Here is an 18,923-nt window from a genome sequence, read left to right as displayed (position 1 = left end):
TGATAGGAGTGAAGGATATTAACTGCAAGCTGGAGAAGACTCCTTAAAGTCCCTTGGACAGCAAGATCAAACCAATCAATTTTAATGGAACTTAACCCTGAATACTCGTTGGAAGGACTGATGCTGAAGGTGAGCCTCTATTATTTTGGTCATCTGATGCAAACAGCCGACTCACTGGAAAAGTCCCTGATGCTGGGAAAGATTGAGGGCAAGAGAAGGGGCAACAGAGCATGAGATGTTTGGATGGCATCACTGACTCAATGGACACAAGTTTGAGCAAACTCCGGGAGATGGAGTAGGACAGGGAAGCCTGCCATGCTGCAGTCCATGGGGCTGCCAAGAGTCAGACACAACTGGGTGACTGAACAACAATAAACTGAGATTGGCTGATTTATGTAGAAAAAAGAATTTATCGAAAACACAATGAGTATAAGTAGATCATTGATTTTTTTAAATTGTTGTTTAAAAAAAAAATACTGTGATAACTTCTCTCATCTCTTGTAGGCATGCCCCTTTGCAATGTAATTTTCCAATTCCTTGCATCAGCAGGTGTTTATTTCTCCACCTGTCTGGGCTTGGCCATGCGACTTGCTTTGACCAACGAGACATTAAAAAACATGTGCAAGCAAAAGGCTAAAAAAGTGCTCATATGTTGGTGGCTTGCCTTCTTTTGGGTGCTGCTAGAATGGCAACCTACTCCAGGACTCTTCCCTAGAGAATCCCGTGGACAGAGGAGCCTGGTGGGCTGCTGTCCATAGGATCGCAAAGAGTCAGACACGACTAAAGCGACTTAGCATGCAAGCATGCATTGGAGAAGGAAATGGCAACCCACGCCAGTGTTCTTGCCTGGAGAATCCCAGGGACAGAGGAGCCTGGTGGGCTGCCGTCTATGGGGTCACACAGTTGGACATGACTGAAGCGACTTGGCAGCAGCAGCAGAATCCTAAGAACGTGATGTCAACAGGCCCAAGCTGGACTGCCAAAGAGTCAGAAGGAGGAGAACCACAGTGCCTCAGGTGAAAGTCTTTCTGACTTGTAGCTGGTGAATGAGGCCATTTCAGACCATCCAGTCTGGTCAAGATGGCAGACAACTGTGGTTTCAAGCCACAGAGTTTTGATTTATTATGTAGCAATAGATAACAAATACAGAGGTACCTCACACAATTATTGAAAAGGCTGGAAAACTAAGTTCAAAAGATGGATAGGAATAAGCTGAGGCTAGAGACCAACCAAAGGCTATAGCCCAAACCATGCATAGAATTAGCCCAGTGAAGACATGATCATTGCTGTTACTGCTGCTTGCTGCCACAGCTTACGTTGCTGCCAAAGGACCAGATACAGCAAACATCCCTGCTACAGTGCACCCTGGAAACGGGATACTGCTGCGGTCATTGCAGTATCATCAGAATGGATTCTCAGATATCACTACTTCTTGCTGTCAATGCCTTCCAATTTATTCTCCAGTACGAAAATGATTAGTTGAGTCCAGACTGCTGTGTGCATCCTAGATAGCAGGAGCCTTGGCAATAGAGCATCAGGTCTTTACAGCTTCCTGCCAAGACTTATATGGTGGGGAATTTCCCTTACCCAGTAAGTGAGTTTATATGCTGTGAAGCCATAAAAAAGACAAGTGCATAATGCAATTCCTTAATTAATCCAATTCAGAATAACTACATGCTAGTAAAGTAATGCTCAAAATTCTCCAAGCAAGGTTTCAACAGGATGTGAACCCTGAACTTCCAGATGTTCAAACTGGATTTAGAAAAAGCAGAGGAACCAGAGATCAAACTGCCAACATTTGTTGGATCATTGAAAAAGCAAAAGAGTTCCAGAAAAACATCTACTTCTGCTTTATTGGCTATTTACAACAAACTGTGGAAAATTCTTAAAGAGACAGGAATATCAGATCACCTGACCTGCCTCTCGAGAAATATGTATGCAGGTCAGGAAGCAACAGTTAGAACTGGACATGGAACAACAGACTCGTTTCAAATCGGGAAAGGAGTACGTCAAGGCTGTACATTGTCACCCTGCTTACTTAATTTACATGCAGAGTACATCATGAGAAACGCTGGGCTGGAAGAAACAAGCTGGAATCAAGATTGCCGGGAGAAATAATCAATAACCTCAGTTACGCAGATGAAAACACCCTCATGGTAGAAAGTGAAGAAGAACTAAAGAGCCTCTTGATGAAAGTGAAAGACAAGAGTGATAGAGCTGGCTTAAAGCGCAACTTCATAAAACTAAGACTATGGCATCTGGTCCCATCACTTCATGGCAAATAGATGGGGAACCAGAGGAAACAGTGACAGACTTTTATTTTTTGGAGCTCCAAAATCACTGCAGATGGTGACTGCAGCCATGAAATAAAAAGATGCTTGCTCCTTGGAAGAAAAGTTATGACCAACCTAGACAACATATTAAAAAGCAGAGACATTATTTGGCCAACAAAGTCCATCTAGTCAAAGCAATGGTTTTTCCAGTAGTCAAGTATGGATGTGAGAGTTGGACTATAAAGAATGTTGAGTGCCAAAGACTGATGCTTTTGAACTGTGATGTTGGAGAAGACTCTTGAGAGTCCCTTGGACTGCAAGGAGATCCAACCAGTCTATCCTAAAGGAAGTCAGTCCTGAATATTCATTGGAAGGACTGATGCTGATCCAATACTTTGGCCACCTGACGTGAAGAACTGACTCATTGGAAAAGACCCTGATGTTGGGAAAGATTAAAGGCAGGAGGAGAAGGGGACAACAGAGGATGAGATGGTTGGATGGCATTACCAACTCAATGGACATGAATTTGAGTAAACTCTGGGAGTTGGTGATGGACATGGGGTTGCAAAGAGTTGGACACGACTGAGCGACTGAACTGAACTAGAAAAGGAAGCAATAGAGATCCTACAAAACTTGCATTCAAACAACAAAAACCTTTAAGCTTAAGTGTGTTATGTAAGCAAGCTCCTCAAAAGGCATTAATAAAGGCATTTTGGAGTTAAATCATCTTGAACAGGCAAGTAGGAAAGCATTATTGAACTGAGGCAAAGTTTTATTTTAATCATTTTCCAGAAGGATAACATATGCGTAAAAGGAAGCATATGACATTTGCTTTTAAAATTCACCACCACTTGGCTTTTGAAATATACTTAAATCCAAAGGGCAATTTAAGTCAGAGACATACAAAAGCAAACCAGCTATTTTAAGCACTCTCAAAAAATATTATTTCATCCACATAACAATGCAAAAAAGGGCAAATCCAGAAAAACTATAGCCTTGAGTTAATATCAAGGATGCAAGCTTTTATTATCTTAGGAATTAGTTAAGAAATCATTTTTGAAGAAATTACTAACATGTAACAGTAAGAAACTAAAACCTTTCTTGATTCTAAAGCTTTAACTTGAAATATAAACATGACATGAATAAAAGATTATTAGCATGTTATCCATATATCATCTCCTTTCTTCTCTTTACCTGAAGCTATGCTGAAGTAATGTTTGACGGCGATGGTCCCTGACAGCGTGGCAAGGACAGAGAGCATCCCGAGTTTCAAGCTGTCATAAGGAGTCTGCAGGGCACATTCACAGAGTGCCTGAAATGCAAAAGAGAAAGGAACACAGAAGTTAAAACATCGATATACCTTAAAACTGTCTACTCATTGTAAATGTTCCAGCTTTCAGAGAAACTGTCTTTCTTCCATAAGAAAATACTTCAGTCAAACTTGTCACAGTCAAGAGGAACCTAAGGAGACAATGTTGTATCCTAGATGGATCTGGAACAACAGCAACAAAAAAAGATACTGGGTAAAAGCTGAAGAAGTCAGAACAGAGTATGAGCTTTGGTTAATAATAATAATGTTTCAATACTGATTCACTGATTTTTAACAAACCTACTACAGTCATGTAAAAGATCAATAACTGGGGAAACTGGCTGTGGGTATGTGGGAGTTCTCTGTACTACCTTCTCCATTTTTCTGTACATCTATACATGTTCTAAAAAATACAGTCTGTTAAAAAAAGTCATGATGAACTTTTTATTAAGGTCATGATCAATTATGTACTGCTTACTTCTCACAAGCAGGAGTTCCAACATATTTACCTTATCTAAGAGATGAATATTAGCTGAATATAAATGAATATGTGTGTGTGTGTATATATATATATATATATATATATATATACACATATGTATATTTAAAAATAATTGAGAGTGTAGCATTCTATCTAGCTAATAAGTGAGTGGGCTGTCTCTCTGTTCTTTGCCATTTCAGGTCACTTCCTTTACTCCTTACCTAGATGCTCTGATGTATTGCTAAAATCAAGATGCTAGTTTTCCTTTCACTGCAGTTAACCCTGAATATGTCAGTGTTGGCTTAGTGACTGTTGGCTTATCCTGGATATTTACTCTTATAACTCTGTAACAATATATATATGGTCAAATAACTGTCCTGTTAAATTAAACTAATTCCCATTCTCTCACCAAATTTCAGAAGATGAACAAAACTGAAAGACTAGGGAAACAATAAAAAATTAAATTTCACAAAGAGTTAAACAATAAATTTAATATGACCCCAGTAAAAATGTCAACAAAATACTGGAGGGAGGGGAGAACTTAGATAACCTTTATCTAAAGATCATATGGAAAAATAGAAATCAGAAAATATGCAGAACATTCTGACAAAGTATAATGACAGACAAAACAAGTCCTATCAAACATTAAAATATATAATAAATTTGAAGAAATATAATAAATTTTTCCTACTTCATAGAAATCAAAAGAGAACTGGTCCCAGAAATAGACTCCATTACACAAACAATTTAATATATGATAATGGTATTTCAAATCAGAGAGACCAGGTAATAAACAATTCAAGGTCAACTGGCCAGTCACCTGGAAAAAATAAAACTTGATTCTTTTTTGTTTTTTTATGGCAAATCAAAAGAAACTATAAAAGTATGAAGAGTTAACAAGGCAAAAGAAAACGTAAAATGATAATTGACAAAACTGGAAGAAAAATTCATATCATGTAAAGTCAACAAAAGTCTAATAATCTTTATATTAAAGTTCTTACTAATAAATAGGCAAACAACCCAAAAAGAAAAATCAGTAGTTCACAGAAAAAATTTATACAAACGTTTTAAAACTTCATTCATAATTTTAAAATTTTAAATTAAAATTAGAGTTGTTTTTCACTGATCTGATTGGCCAAGATTAAAATTTAATAATACATAACACTGCAAACAGTATGGGGAAATGCACTCTACCACACTGTGGACAGAGGGTGCGTGTGTGTGTGCTCAGCTGCCAAGTCACGTCCAGCTGTGGTGACCCTATGGACTGTAGCCCACTGGGCTCCTTTGTCTATGGGATTTCCCAGGCAAGAATACTGGAGTGGGTTGCCACTTCCTACTCCAGGGGATCTTAATGACCCAGGGATCGAATCCCCATCTCCTACATTGGCAGGCAGTTTCTTTACCACTGAGCCACCTGGGAAGCCCTGATAGAAAGGAAAAGGGTGTAAATTTCCTTGACTGGTAACTGGCATTAAATAGAAAACACTGTCGAGCCCTTAAATTCCTCTTTTGGAAATCTATGTAGACAAAGGCAACTTTTCTTTTCTTTTAAACAAACTAGTCAATGTAGCAATATAAACAGCAGCAGTAAAAATACTGGAAGCAACTCCAACTTCCACTGATGGAGTACTGGGAATAAAGAGAGAGGATAAGACTGAGCGACTGAACTGAACTGAACTGAACTACATAGTTGGTAAAAGAATACAGTAGATCTGTGTGCTAATATGAGATATTCTCCCAGATATACTCTTAAGTGATAAAAAATTCTTAACATGCATAGAGTATTATTTTCATTTGTACAGAAAAAAGATGGAACATACACATGCTTGCATGTGGATGAAGAAATTCAGGTAGAATACCTAAGAAACTAGTGATCACCTCTACAGAGGACACTTGAGGGAAGAGATGGAAGACACTTATATTTTGCTCACTGTGCACCTATGAACTACTTTTTTAAAATATATATATCATGTGAATGCAATACTTTTTCAATTCAAAGAAAAACTTAGTTAATAACAAAAACACCATCAGCAGCAAACACTACTGTGGAAAGCATGGAAATGGACTTGAGACACAAAGTAGGTTTTTGGAAGGGAAGACAGTCTAGGTGATATAAACAAGAACTGGGGCAATAAGGCCAGAATATGAAGTGCTTATTTGTGGTAAGAGGAGATATATCCAAAAGGGATGAAGGCTAAGAGAGAGAAATATTTAGGCCAGATTAGAGGGCTTTGAAAGTTAGGCAGAATAATTTAAACAGGATGAGAAAGAAAAAATGAAGCCACTGGAGAGGAATAATGTCATCTAAAGTGTTGGGAAGATTATTCTGGCAATGGTAAACAGAACAAGTTAACAAAGAAAGTTGAGAGCTAAGGAGCCATCCTGTAGTTTATGGCAGCAATCAGACAACCACTGGTGATGGCCTGAGCTAGAACCCAGGGGTAGGAGCGGAGAATAGAGGATGAATAGGAGAGACACTTGGAAGGAGACTGTACTTGAGGCACGAGCAATGAACAAGAAGCATTCAATTACTATCACAACATTTCAAAACTGATGGCCAGAGAACATTGGTTCCATTTACAAAGACTAAGAAATTACGTGGATAAATGAACACGTGCGTAAGAATAGAAAATAGGAGGAGATGTGAAATCCAAAAAGCAAGATCCACCGGGCATTTGGAATCTGAGATGTAGCAGATTTTTAACTGGAAGGCTTGCATTAGAATTCTGGCTCTGCCACTTACCATCTCCATGATCTGAGCCAATTATTGAAATCTTTGAGTCTCAACTTCTTTGTCTGTAAAATGGCAGTAAAGATTTACACAGAATTTATATATCTCTGGAAAAACATATAAGAAATTAGACACTGGCTGCCACCAGGCAAAGGAGCTGAGTGGATGGCAGAAAGGTGGGAAATATTTTACTATATATGTAGCCTTTTGCTACTGCTGTGTGCTGTGCTCTGTCATGTCTGACTCTTTGCAACCCCAAGGACTGTAGCCTGCCAGGCTCCTCTGTCCATGAGATTCTCCAGGCAAAAAACTGAATGAGTTGCCATTTTTCCCCAGGGGATCTTGCAGACCCAGGGATCACATTTGCGTCTGCTGTGTCTCCTACACTGGCAGGTAAATTCTTTATCACTAGCCACCTGGGAAGTCCAGATAGCCTTTTAGAGCATCTGAATTTTGACACATGAGTGTATTGGCACTAAAAGAAAGGAAGTGAAATTTAAAATATAAGAGGAGGTGACATATAGCATCTGTAAGATCAAACAGCTACCGAGAGACAAAAAAGCACTCACAACCTCTTTAAGCTACTGTGCTGGAGAGCAACTGAGCTCAGAAGTGGACTCAGTTGTTAGAGGATGTGACGGCTGAGGTTAAGGGAAGCCCTCAGAGGGGCAGAGAATAAATGGAAGAAAGCACGTAGACGGAACTCAACTCAAAAACTTCAACTCTGAGGAAAGGGAGCAGTGAAGAATCCTGAGAAGCTGCAGTTCAGAGAGTGGGAAGAGCAAGTGAGGACAGTGAGGCCCAAAGAAGCCAGAGAAAGGAGAGGCTGACGGTGTCATACGGACCCAAAGGAAAGCCGGGAAAGGCAGAAAAAGGCTCTGGGTTTAGCATTAAGAACAATGGTGATCTTAAGTAACTAAGCAAAGGAACAGGGGACAGAATTATATCCAAGTGTGTTACAGACAGAGTAGAGGATGAAGAAATACAGCAGATAGAGACGCTTTTTTGAAATTCAAAAGAAAGCTTTTTTTAAAAATGGTGATTGTTATTAGGTAAATTACAGTTATAACTTATTTATTCAAATACTGAGACTACTTCCACTTATCCACTTTTTATTGCCTAAACTGGTTTGCTTGTACTGTTTGTATCTAGGAATAAAATTCTCAATCAAATAGCCCCAGAGGCTATGTCCTGTATTTATACAAATTCAAAATTATGTATTATGACATGCTCTATGTATAACAGAACGATTATTTTGGAATAATCAAGTAGGTAAGAGAGACATGTTATGTAAGATGATACTAAAAGTTTTAAAGAAGAAAAAATTATCATTTAAAAAACTGAACAAAACATTAGAAAATCTTAGAATTATTTCCAACGTCATCTGCTAATTAGTGTCACTTTGCACAGTACTGGATATCTAAAATGCTCTCTGTAATGACATATTGGTCTTAAAGGTCCAATTAATTCAAAGTAGTAATTAACTGAGCTCATCAAAGCTCCCCAGAGATAGCCCATCAATCACATTTCAATGATAAACTCTGGTTCAAGTCTCTCTTTCAAGGATGTTACCTATTACAAAATTGTTCTTACCAGGACTGTTTTTCATATCAACCAAAAGGAAAAATCTAATTCTTCAAATGAAGGCGCCCTTTCTCACACACCACCACTGTTATTGTCACTGCCTATCTGGTCTGGATTTCTCTCTCTCTAGGCTGGTTTAACTCACTGCTCAGCTGAGGCTCTGTCCTGATTTACTGTTTTCTGGGTCAGCTCCTAAGTGGGGGCTTCTCCTCTACTCTGGGATGGGACTGGCCACCAGGGATGTGTTCTAGAAAGGCATGGCAGTTTATAATCCTTAAAGAGAAATGCCACATGAAAAATACTCTGTGAAGGGAATTAAGAGGCACAAACTTCCAGTCATTAAAAAAAAAGTCACGGCATGTGAGGTACAGCATAAGAAATCTGGTGAATATACTACAGTAACCCTGAATGAGGACAAGTGGTTACCAGATTTATCGTGATGATCCTTTCATAAAGTATTTAAATGTTGAATCCCTGGGATACATTTGAAACTAACATAACATTGCATGTCAACTACACTTCAATTAAAAATAAAAGTACTGTGTCAAAGACACTCTTGTTGTTCAGTCGCTCAGTTGTGTCCCACTCTGCAACCCCACGGGCTGCAGCACGCCAGGCTTCCCTGTCCTCCCCTCCCTCCCCATCATATGTGCAGTCCATGGGGTTGCAAAGAGTGGGACACAGCTGAACAACTAACACTTTCACTTTTCACATGGCAGAGATTAACAATATTGTAAAGCAATTATCCTCCAATTAAAAATAAATTTTTAAAAAACCCAAAGAAAAATATAAATGTGAAAAACTTTCTTTGTTCCTATGAACTTATTTTTGACAACCTTAACAAGAATACACCATTCTTGGGCCTTGATTTTAAGCTCTTCCTTCCTTCAGGTTTTTAAAACATTCAGAATGAAGGTACTTCTTTTACAGCTGGAATATTTGATTACGGGTGGAAATTATAATATCTACCAAGACACCAGTAAAAGTAGCAATAGAACAGATTCAATTTGCATTGGAAATACCAAAACTCAAAAAACAATAACCAGAGCTAATACTGGCTAAGAGGAAGAAAAAAGGAAAGAATGAAGAAAGAAGAGGGAGACCTAGAAGAAAAATAATTATTCTTGGTGACTAAGAGCAAAATTCAAATTTGAAATCAACAAGCTATTACTCTGTAAAGATTAAATCATTAGAACACTCTCCTGCTCTATTTTAATATTTTCAAAAAATACACCACACTTTGAAAAAACAATCGTTTGATCATATCCATTTAATTAAAATCAAGTTTCAGGAAAAAATTCTTTGTGGGAGAGACAAATATTCAAAAATACATATTTTCAATTAAAAACAACTAATGAAAAGAGCCACAAGAAAGAGATAAATCAGAACAAAAAACTCCAGAGAACATGGGGTATACTGAAGAAATACTAGTAAGCTGTGAAATCAACAAAACAGTTAACACTTAAGTGACCATTCATGTGGTTGTGAAATTTAATGGAAATATTATGAAAAAAATTACTACAAAAAAGAAATTACATAGTATTAAAGAAAAAACAGTAACTGGTATTTAAATTCCAGATTATCTTAACACAAAAGGGAAGGGGAGGGAATGAAGGGGAGCAGAAAAGAGTACCTAAGTCTGCCAAAATCTGCAACATATGAACCACCATACTTTGCATTCTGAATAGAAATATACAAGTTCTAACATTAATATATTAAGTATAGAGGTAGGCAGAGTAAGAATAATGTTTAATTACCATGTCAAAGTCTCTTTAATTCACTAGAGAATAAACAAAGAAAACCTGATCAAAACAACAACGGAAAGTAATGAAACTAAAGAAACACAAAGGACATGTTATAAACAGTATAAAATAAGAGGAAGGAAGTTTAAAAAAAACTCAGTTACATCAATAACTGTAAATAAGTCATGCATGTTATACTACTAAAAAAGATTCAGATTAAGTCCAAAGAGGTAAATCTGACTATATAGATTTCATACGGTTTTATACTGAAATAAATGTTAATAATATATAATATCAATACATAATACATATATATTATATACTTATCTATATTATCTAATATATTACATTATATAGAAAACATACCTTCTTTTTAAATTCTATGAACTGTTAATAAAAAGTGACCCTACATTGGGCTGCAAAGAAACTTTAAAATCAGGAATTAATAACGGACATGAGTTCAAGTAAACTCCGGGAGTTGGTGATGGACAGGGAGGCCTGGCATGCTGCAGTCCATGGGGTCGCAGAGTCAGACACAACTGAGCGACTGAACTGAACAAGAGGTTAGCAACAACAAAAATTCCATCAACAAATATAAAAAGCTTATCACTTTAAAAACAGAAACTTCCAGTTATAAGTAAGTATTAGGGGTGTAATGCACACCATGGTGACTATAGCTAATGCTGCTGCGTGACACACAGGAACACTGTTAGAGGAAATCCTAAGAGTCACCCTCACAAGCAAAAAAAATTTATTTGTTTTTTCTTTTTATCTATATGAGACAATGGATGCAAACCAAACTAATTCCATTGCCTAAGGGGAAATCAAAACGGCTCTCAAGGAAATTAAAGCAAGGAAATGACTTAAAATACAGTCAACCTTCCATATCTGCAGGGGTTCCAAGACCCCCTGCGCTGCTGTGGATACCAAAGTCTTCAGATGCTCAAGTCCCTTCTCTAAAGTGGTGTGTTTGCATATAAGCTGCCTGTGCACATCTTCCCATATACTTTACATCATCTTTCGATTACTTACAATACCTAATACAACGTAAACGCTATGTGAATAGTTGCTGGCAAATTTGCAGGTGCACATTCAAGTTTTGCTTTGGGGGACTTTCTGGGATTTTTTTCCTTTAATATTTTTTTGAGTCTGGGGTTAGTTGAATTTGTAGACATGGAACCTGAGGATATAACCAAAAACCATGAGATACCTAGGAATATCATACAGAATATGTGCAAAATTTGTCTGCTGAAAACTAAAAACCACTGATGAGAAAGAGAGGAAGCTCTACATAAATGGAGAGATGTGCCATGTTCATAGATCAGAAAACTCAGTGCTATGAAGATGTCAACGCTCTCCAAATTGATCTGTAGATGCAAATGCCGAACAGAAAGAATCCTAGCAGACTTTTTGCAGAAATTGACAAATTGATTCAAGGCAAGGAAAGGAAAGGCAAAAGACTTACAACTTTCAAAACAAAGAAGAAATACAAAGGTTAGAGGATCCACACCACCTGATTCCAAGACTTATAGATTTCAAGCTACAGAAATCAGAATTGTGTGCTACTTGGCTTAAGAACACATACATGGACCAAAGGAACAGACTGGAATCCAGAAACAGATCTATACAGAAAAGGTCAACTGATTTTCAACAAAGATGCTGAGGTAACTCAAAGAGAAAGCACAGTCTTTTCAACAAATTGTGCTGGAACACACGGCTATCCAAACACATCTTGATTCCTACCTTGCACCATATGCGACGAAAAGTGAAAGTGTTAGTCGCTCAATCAAGTCTGACTCTCTGTGACCCCATGGACTGTAGCCTGCCAGGCTCATCTGTCCAGGAATTCTCCAGGCAAGAATGCTGGAGTGGGTACCCATTCCCTTCTCCAGGGGACCCAGGGGATATTCCTGACACAGGGAACAAACCCAGGTCTGCTACACTGCACAACAGTTAACTCTAAACGGATTACATAGAGTTAAATATTAAACTTAAAACTAAAATTTCTAGAAGAGAATATATGATAAAATCTTTGTGACTTTGGGTTAGGTAAAGACTTCCTAGATAAAACACAAAAATAAAATGATAAAAAAAGGAATAAAAAATGATAAATTAGATTTCATCAAAACAAAAATCTTCAAAAGATATTTACTATATTAGAGACGCAGTTACAAAGGTGAAAACTTTAGGAAATAGATGATTGTGATAGTTGCACAAAAGTGTGAATGTACTTAGTACCCCTGAACTGTACAGTTAAATACGGTTAAAATAGTAGGTTTTATATTACGTGACTTTTACCACAGTAAAAAAATTTTAAAGGCTCTGCATTAAAGGCGCATACTGGCAGGAAATATTTGCAAAATATACATCTGATAAAGAATCTGTATCTAGAACATAGAGAGAACTCAGTAACAAGAAGAAAACTTAAACCATAAAAGATTAGAATATGCACTTCACCAAAGAAGAGATCTGGTGATGACAAGACTAAAAGGTTGAACACCGCTTGTCACCAGGGAAATGCAAATTAAAACCACAATGGGATACCACTACACAATTATTCAAAAGGCTACAACTGCAGAACCATACAATAGAAAGTGCAAGCAAGGGTACAGAACCACAACTCAGACATTGCCGGTGACTACGTCAAATGGTACGGCTACTATAGGAAGCAATTTGGCAGGTTCTTACAAAGTTAAACATACATTTACCACACATCCCGGCAATTCTACTTCTAGGTATTTACTCAAATAATGTCCTACAAAGGTCTGTACATCAGGAATTTTAGAAAAAAAAAACACTGGAAACAATTTAAATGTCCATCAAGTTGTGAACAGATAAACTGTGGTTCATATACTGGGATACTACTTGGCAGTAAAAAGGAATGAACTAACTATTCACGTAACAATATGGATGAATGATGTTAAGCATTATGCTAGGCCAAAGAGACCATACCCCAAAGGCTACATACTATATAAATCCATTTAGATTTTGGAAAGGCAAACTCATAGGGCTAGAAATCCGTTCAGCGGTAGTCAGGAGTTAGGCGAAAAACTGACTACAGAGGGGCCTGAAGAAACCTTTTGGAGTGATCTGAAAAATGTTCTATATCACAACTGTGGTGGTGGTTACACGACTGTATAGATTTATCAAAACTCGAACTGCATATCTAGAACTGTATACCTGGAAAAGTTTCAGTGAGTAAATTATACCACAGTAAATCTGACTTAAAAAGTGTACTTCAAATTAATGGCAAAGGGAACACTAAAAGTTGCGATTTATGGAATGTGGCCAACCTGCACTAAGATGAAAATTAATAGCCTTAAGTGCTTCCATTATTAAACAGAAGAATAAAAATAAATGTACCAACCACTTGAGGCGTAAGAAAGCCATGCTGCTGACACGTTTAATAAAGAAAAGGGAAACACAAACACAACAGTAAGAATAAAATAAAGATAACATTTTAAATACAGACATACTACAAATTACAAAGGTTCTCCTTATGTTGATACGAATGCATCTGCAAAAAAAAATTAAATGAAAAAAAATTATCAAGACTGATTCAAGAAGAGCTAGAAAGCCTCAACAGGGTAACAACCATGTAAGGAATACGAAATATTCTCAAAATGCTATTCCTGGAAGAAGGTCCAGGTTCAGACCGATTTACAGCCCTTATAAAGCTATACCCTCAGAAGACAGAAAATTTTTATGTCAAAGCTCTTAACTGTTTCAGAGCATGGAAAGGGCAACTATTTACACTGCATTTAGATTGTATTTACAACTACTTACATAGTATTTACATTGTATTAGCTATTATAAGTAACCTAGAGATTAGATTTAAGGTATATAGGAGGATATACATAGGTATATGCAAAAACTGCTTCATTTTATACAAAGAACTTGAGCATCTGAGGATTTTGGTATCCAGTAGGGAGTACTAGACCCAATTCCCCAATGACATCAAGGAACATCGGAATAGCAATGAAAGGAAAAAAACATGCAGCCACATGGACGAGTCTTATCAGTACAATGCTAAGCAAAAGCAGTAAACACAAAACTAAATGGTATTTTTAGGGAGGCACAGATGGTAAAACTATGAAGAGCAAATAGTGACTATCACAAAAGTCAAGAGTGGTTTCCTTTGGGTGGTTATTAAGACTCTGATCAGGGAGAAGCATGTGAGAAGAAGAAGCAGTTCAGTTCAGTTCAGTCGCTCAGTCGTGTCTGATTCTTTGCGACCCCATGAATCACAGCACACCAGGCCTCCCTGTCCATCACCATCTCCCGGAGTTCACTCAGACTCACGTCCATCGAGTCCGTGATGCCATCCAGCCATCTCATCCTCGGTCGTCCCCTTCTTCTCCTGCCCCCAATCCCTCCCAGCATCAGAGTCTTTTCCAATGAGTCAACTCTTCGCATGAGGTGGCCAAAGTACTGGAGCTCCAGCTTTAGCATCATTCCTTCCAAAGAAATCCCAGGGCTGATCTCCTTCAGAATGGACTGGCTGGATCTCCTTGCAGTCTAAGGGACTCTCAAGAGTCTTCTCCAACACCACAGTTCAAAAGCATCAATTCTATGGCACTCAGCCTTCTTCACAGTCCAACTCTCACATCCATACATGACCACTGGAAAAACCATAGCCTTGACTAGACGGACCTTAGTCGGCAAAGTAATGTCTCTGCTTTTGAATATAGTATCTAGGTTGGTCATAACTTTTCTTCCAAAGAGTAAGCGTCTTTCAATTTCATGGCTGCAGTCACCATCTGCAGTGATTTTGGAGCCCCCCAAAATAAAGTCTGACACTGTTTCCACTGTTTCCCCATCTATTTCCCATGGAGTGATGGGACCGGATGCCACGATCTTCGTTTTCTGAATGTTGAGCTTTAAGCCAACTTTTTCACTCTCCTCTTTCACTTTCATCAAGAGGCTTTTTAGCTCTTCTTCACTTTCTGCCATAAGGGTGGTGTCATCTGCATATCTGAGGTTATTGATATTTCTCCCGGCAATCTTGATTCCAGCTTGTGTTTCTTCCAGTCCAGCGTTTCTCATGATGTACTCTGCATAGAAGTTAAATAAACAGGGTGACAATATACAGCCTTGACGCACTCCTTTTCCTATTTGGAACCAGTCTGTTGTTCCATGTCCACTTCTAACTGTTGCTTCCTGACCTGCATACAGATTTCTCAAGAGGCAGGTTAGGTAGTCTGGTATTCCCATCTCTTTCAGAATTTTCCACAGTTTATTGTGATCCACACAGTCAAAGCCTTTGGCATAGTCAAGAAAGCAGAAAGAGATGTTTTTCTGGAACTCTCTTGCTTTTTCCACGATCCAGCGGATGTTGGCAATTTGATCTCTGGTTCCTCTGCCTTTTCTAAAACCAGCTTGAACATCAGGGAGTTCACCAGTTCACGTATTGCTGAAGCCTGGCTTGGAGAATTTTGAGCATTACTTTACTAGCATGTGAGATGAATGCAATTGTGTGATAGCTTGAGCATGCTTTGGCATTGCCTTTCTTTGGAATTGGAATGAAAACTGACCTTTTCCAGTCCTGTGGGCACTGCTGAGTTTTCCAAACTTGCTGGCCTATTGAGTGCAGCACTTTCACAGCATCATCTTTCAGGATTTGAAACAGCTCAACTGGAATTCCATCACCTCCACTGGCTTTGTTCGTAGTGATGCTTTCTAAGGCCCACTTGACTTCACATTCTAAGATGTCTGGCTCTAGATTAGTGATCACATCATCATGATTATCTGGGTCGTGAAGATCTTTTTTGTACAGTTCTTCCATGTATTCTTGCCACCTCTTCTTAATATCTTCTGCTTCTGTTAGGTCCATACCATTTCTGTCCTTTATCAAGCCCATCTTTGCATGAAATGTTCCCTTGGTATCTCTAATTTTCTTAAAGAGATCTCTAGTCTTTCCCATTCTGTTGTTTTCCTCTATTTCTTTGCATTGATCACTGAAGAAGGCTTTCTTATCTCTTCTTGCTATTCTTTGGAACTCTGCATTCAGATGCTTTTATCTTTCCTTTTCTCCTTTGCTTTTGGCCTCTCTTCTTTTCACAGCCATTTGTAAGGCCTCCCCAGACAGCCATTTTGCTTTTTTGCATTTCTTTTCCATGGGGATGGTCTTGATCCCTGTCTCCTGTACAATGTCACGAACCTCATTCCATAGTTCATCAGGCAGTCTATCTATCAGATCTAGGCCCTTAAATCTATTTCTCACTTCCACTGTATAATCATAAGGGATTTGATTTAGGTCATACCTAAATGGTCTAGTGGTTTTCTCTATTTTCTTCAATTTGAGCCTGAATTTGGCAATAAGGAGCTCATGATCTGAGCCACAGTCAGCTCCTGGTCCTGTTTTTGTTGACTGTATAGAGCTTCTCCATCTTTGGCTGCAAAGAATATAATCAATCTGATTTCTGTGTTGACCATCTGGTGATGTCCATGTGTAGAGTCTTCTCTTGTGTTGTTGGAAGAGGGTGTTTGCTATGACCATTGCATTTTCTTGGCAAAACTCTATTAGTCTTTGCCCTGCTTCATTCCGCATTCCAAGGCCAAATTTGTCTGTTACCTCAGGTGTTTCTTGACTTCCTACTTTTGCATTCCAGTCCCTTATAATGAAAAAGACATCTTTTGGGTGTTAGTTCTAAAAGGTCTTGTAGGTCTTCATAAAACAGTTCAACTTCAGTTTCTTCAGCATTACTGGCTGGGGCAGAGATTTGGATAACTGTGATATTGAATGGTTTGCCTTGGAGATGAACAGAGATCATTCTGTTGTTTTTGAGATTGCATCCAAGTACTGCATTTCGGACTCTTTTGTTGACCATGATGGCTACTCCATTTCTTCTGGGGGATTTCTGCCCGCAGTAGTAGATATAATGGTCATCTGAGTTAAATTCACCCATTCCAGTCCATTTTAGTTCACTGATTCCTAGAATGTCGACGTTCACCCTTGCCATCTCTTGTTTGACCACTTCCAATTCGCCTTGATTCATGGACCTGACATTCAGGGAAGTAGGGTCCTGTGATTTTTGCAGTGTTCTATTTCTAGCTGATGGAGACTACATGGGCTTTGACTTACAATTATTATTTAAACTATTAAATATACATTCTTCAAGTGTGTGTGCGATTTATTCACAATAAGGAAAGAAATGAGATGGACTAATACAGTGCTTTCACTGGGTCTGGTTCCTTAAAGCGGCCAAGCACATTCTCTTCCTGTTTAGTAGGAAAAAAGTACCAGAGGACAGAGCTCTCTTAATTAAATTCTTAATTAAGCCCTCTTAAGAAGCTCTCTTAAGCATATTAAATCTCTCTGAATCCTAATTTGCTCATCTATTAAGTGCAAATACTAATAACTGTCCTCATCTCTTGGGATATTTGCCAACTATCAATCATAATATATTAAAACATGTTTGGCTTAGATGCTCAGTCGTGTCTGACTTTTTGTGGCCTCGTGGACTGTAGCCCGCCAGGCATTTCTGTCCGTGGGATTTTCCAGGCAAAAATACTGGAGTGGGTTGCCATTTCCTCCTTCGGGGGATCTTTCCAACCCAGGGATCGAACCCAGGTCTCCTGCAGTGCAGGTGGATTCTTTACCAGCTGAGCCACCAGGGACGCCCAAGAATACTGAAGTGGGTAGCAATCCCTTCTCCAAGGGGCTCTTCCTGACCCAGGGATTGAACCATCATCTCTTATGTCTCCTGCACTGGCAGGCAGGCTCTGTACCACAAGCCCCACCTGGGAAGCCCGCTGAGACATGTTTAGAAAATTGCAAAACAAAACAAACAAAAAAAAAAGAGCAGCTCAGTTTTCATAATCTGAAATTCAGCAGTTTTTGTTACACTGTAGCTATGATGATACCAAGAAATAATAAAATCCATGAAAACAAAGATTGAATTTAAGAATCTTCCATTTCACTTTAAGCAGCATTTAAAAACAGGGTTGTACCTTGAGAAAAATATTAAACATCAATGTAACCTAAGAAATGCTATAAAAGATGTCACATTAAAAGTCTAAAGATTGAGATCTTCTCTTGTATTTACAAAAGAAAACTTAAGACTGTCTTTTCCTCTGTGTGTAAAGGAGAAATAAGCTTTACCTCTTCTCTAATAAATCATAGCCAGCACCAAAACCATTCTCCCTAAATTGAGTAAAGGAGACAGGAATAAAATGAACAACTTAACAGGGCTTCTCAACTAGCCATGGTGCTGCTATGGGATAATTAAAAAAGAAACTAAGAGATAAGTCTAATGAACGACAACAAATCTAAACATTAAAGGATATAAGCTTTCCAGTAACTAGGTAATATCTTTGTATGGTGACATATCATAACTAGACTTATCATGGTGATCATTTTGAAATGAATAGAAAAAAATGACTACATTGCACAATAGGAACTAACAGCGTTCTAGCTCAATTATACATCGAAAGCAAGAAAAGAAACACACACGCAGACTCAGTCAGAAAAAGATGAGATGTGTCGTTACCAGAGGCAGAAGGTAGCTGGATGAAGGCAGTCAAAGGCACAAACTTCCATTTATAAGATAGGTAAGTACTAGGGATGTGATGTACAACATGGTTAATATAATTAACACTGCTGTAAGTTATACACGAAATTAGTTAAGAAAGCAAATCTAAAAATTTTTTTCTTTAATTTTGTGTCTATATGAGATAGACACAAATGGATGTGCACTAAACTTACTGAGATAATCACTTTATGATGTTCTAAGTTAAATCGTTATGTTGTATACCTTAAACTTACACAGTGCTGCATGTCAATTATACTTCAATAAAA

The 18,923-nt window shown here is 38.1% G+C and overlaps 1 protein-coding gene across 4 annotated transcripts in view; it reads right to left on the bottom strand.

Moving 5' to 3' along the window:
* Positions 1-18,923, bottom strand: part of INTS7 (integrator complex subunit 7) — a 79,309-nt gene that overhangs the window by 35,578 nt on the left and 24,808 nt on the right. For all 4 annotated transcript variants that reach the window (XM_068985693.1, XM_068985695.1, XM_068985694.1 and 1 more), the window contains one exon: positions 3,468-3,585. In XM_068985693.1, the coding sequence (XP_068841794.1) occupies positions 3,468-3,585 (118 nt within the window). The remainder of the gene's footprint in view (positions 1-3,467; positions 3,586-18,923) is intronic.

The sequence above is a fragment of the Capricornis sumatraensis genome, chromosome 14, assembly GCF_032405125.1.
Source record: "Capricornis sumatraensis isolate serow.1 chromosome 14, serow.2, whole genome shotgun sequence".
Taxonomy (NCBI): domain Eukaryota; kingdom Metazoa; phylum Chordata; class Mammalia; order Artiodactyla; family Bovidae; genus Capricornis; species Capricornis sumatraensis.
Note: the sequence above shows the minus strand (reverse complement) of the source record. Positions and strands in the feature narration are given on the sequence as shown.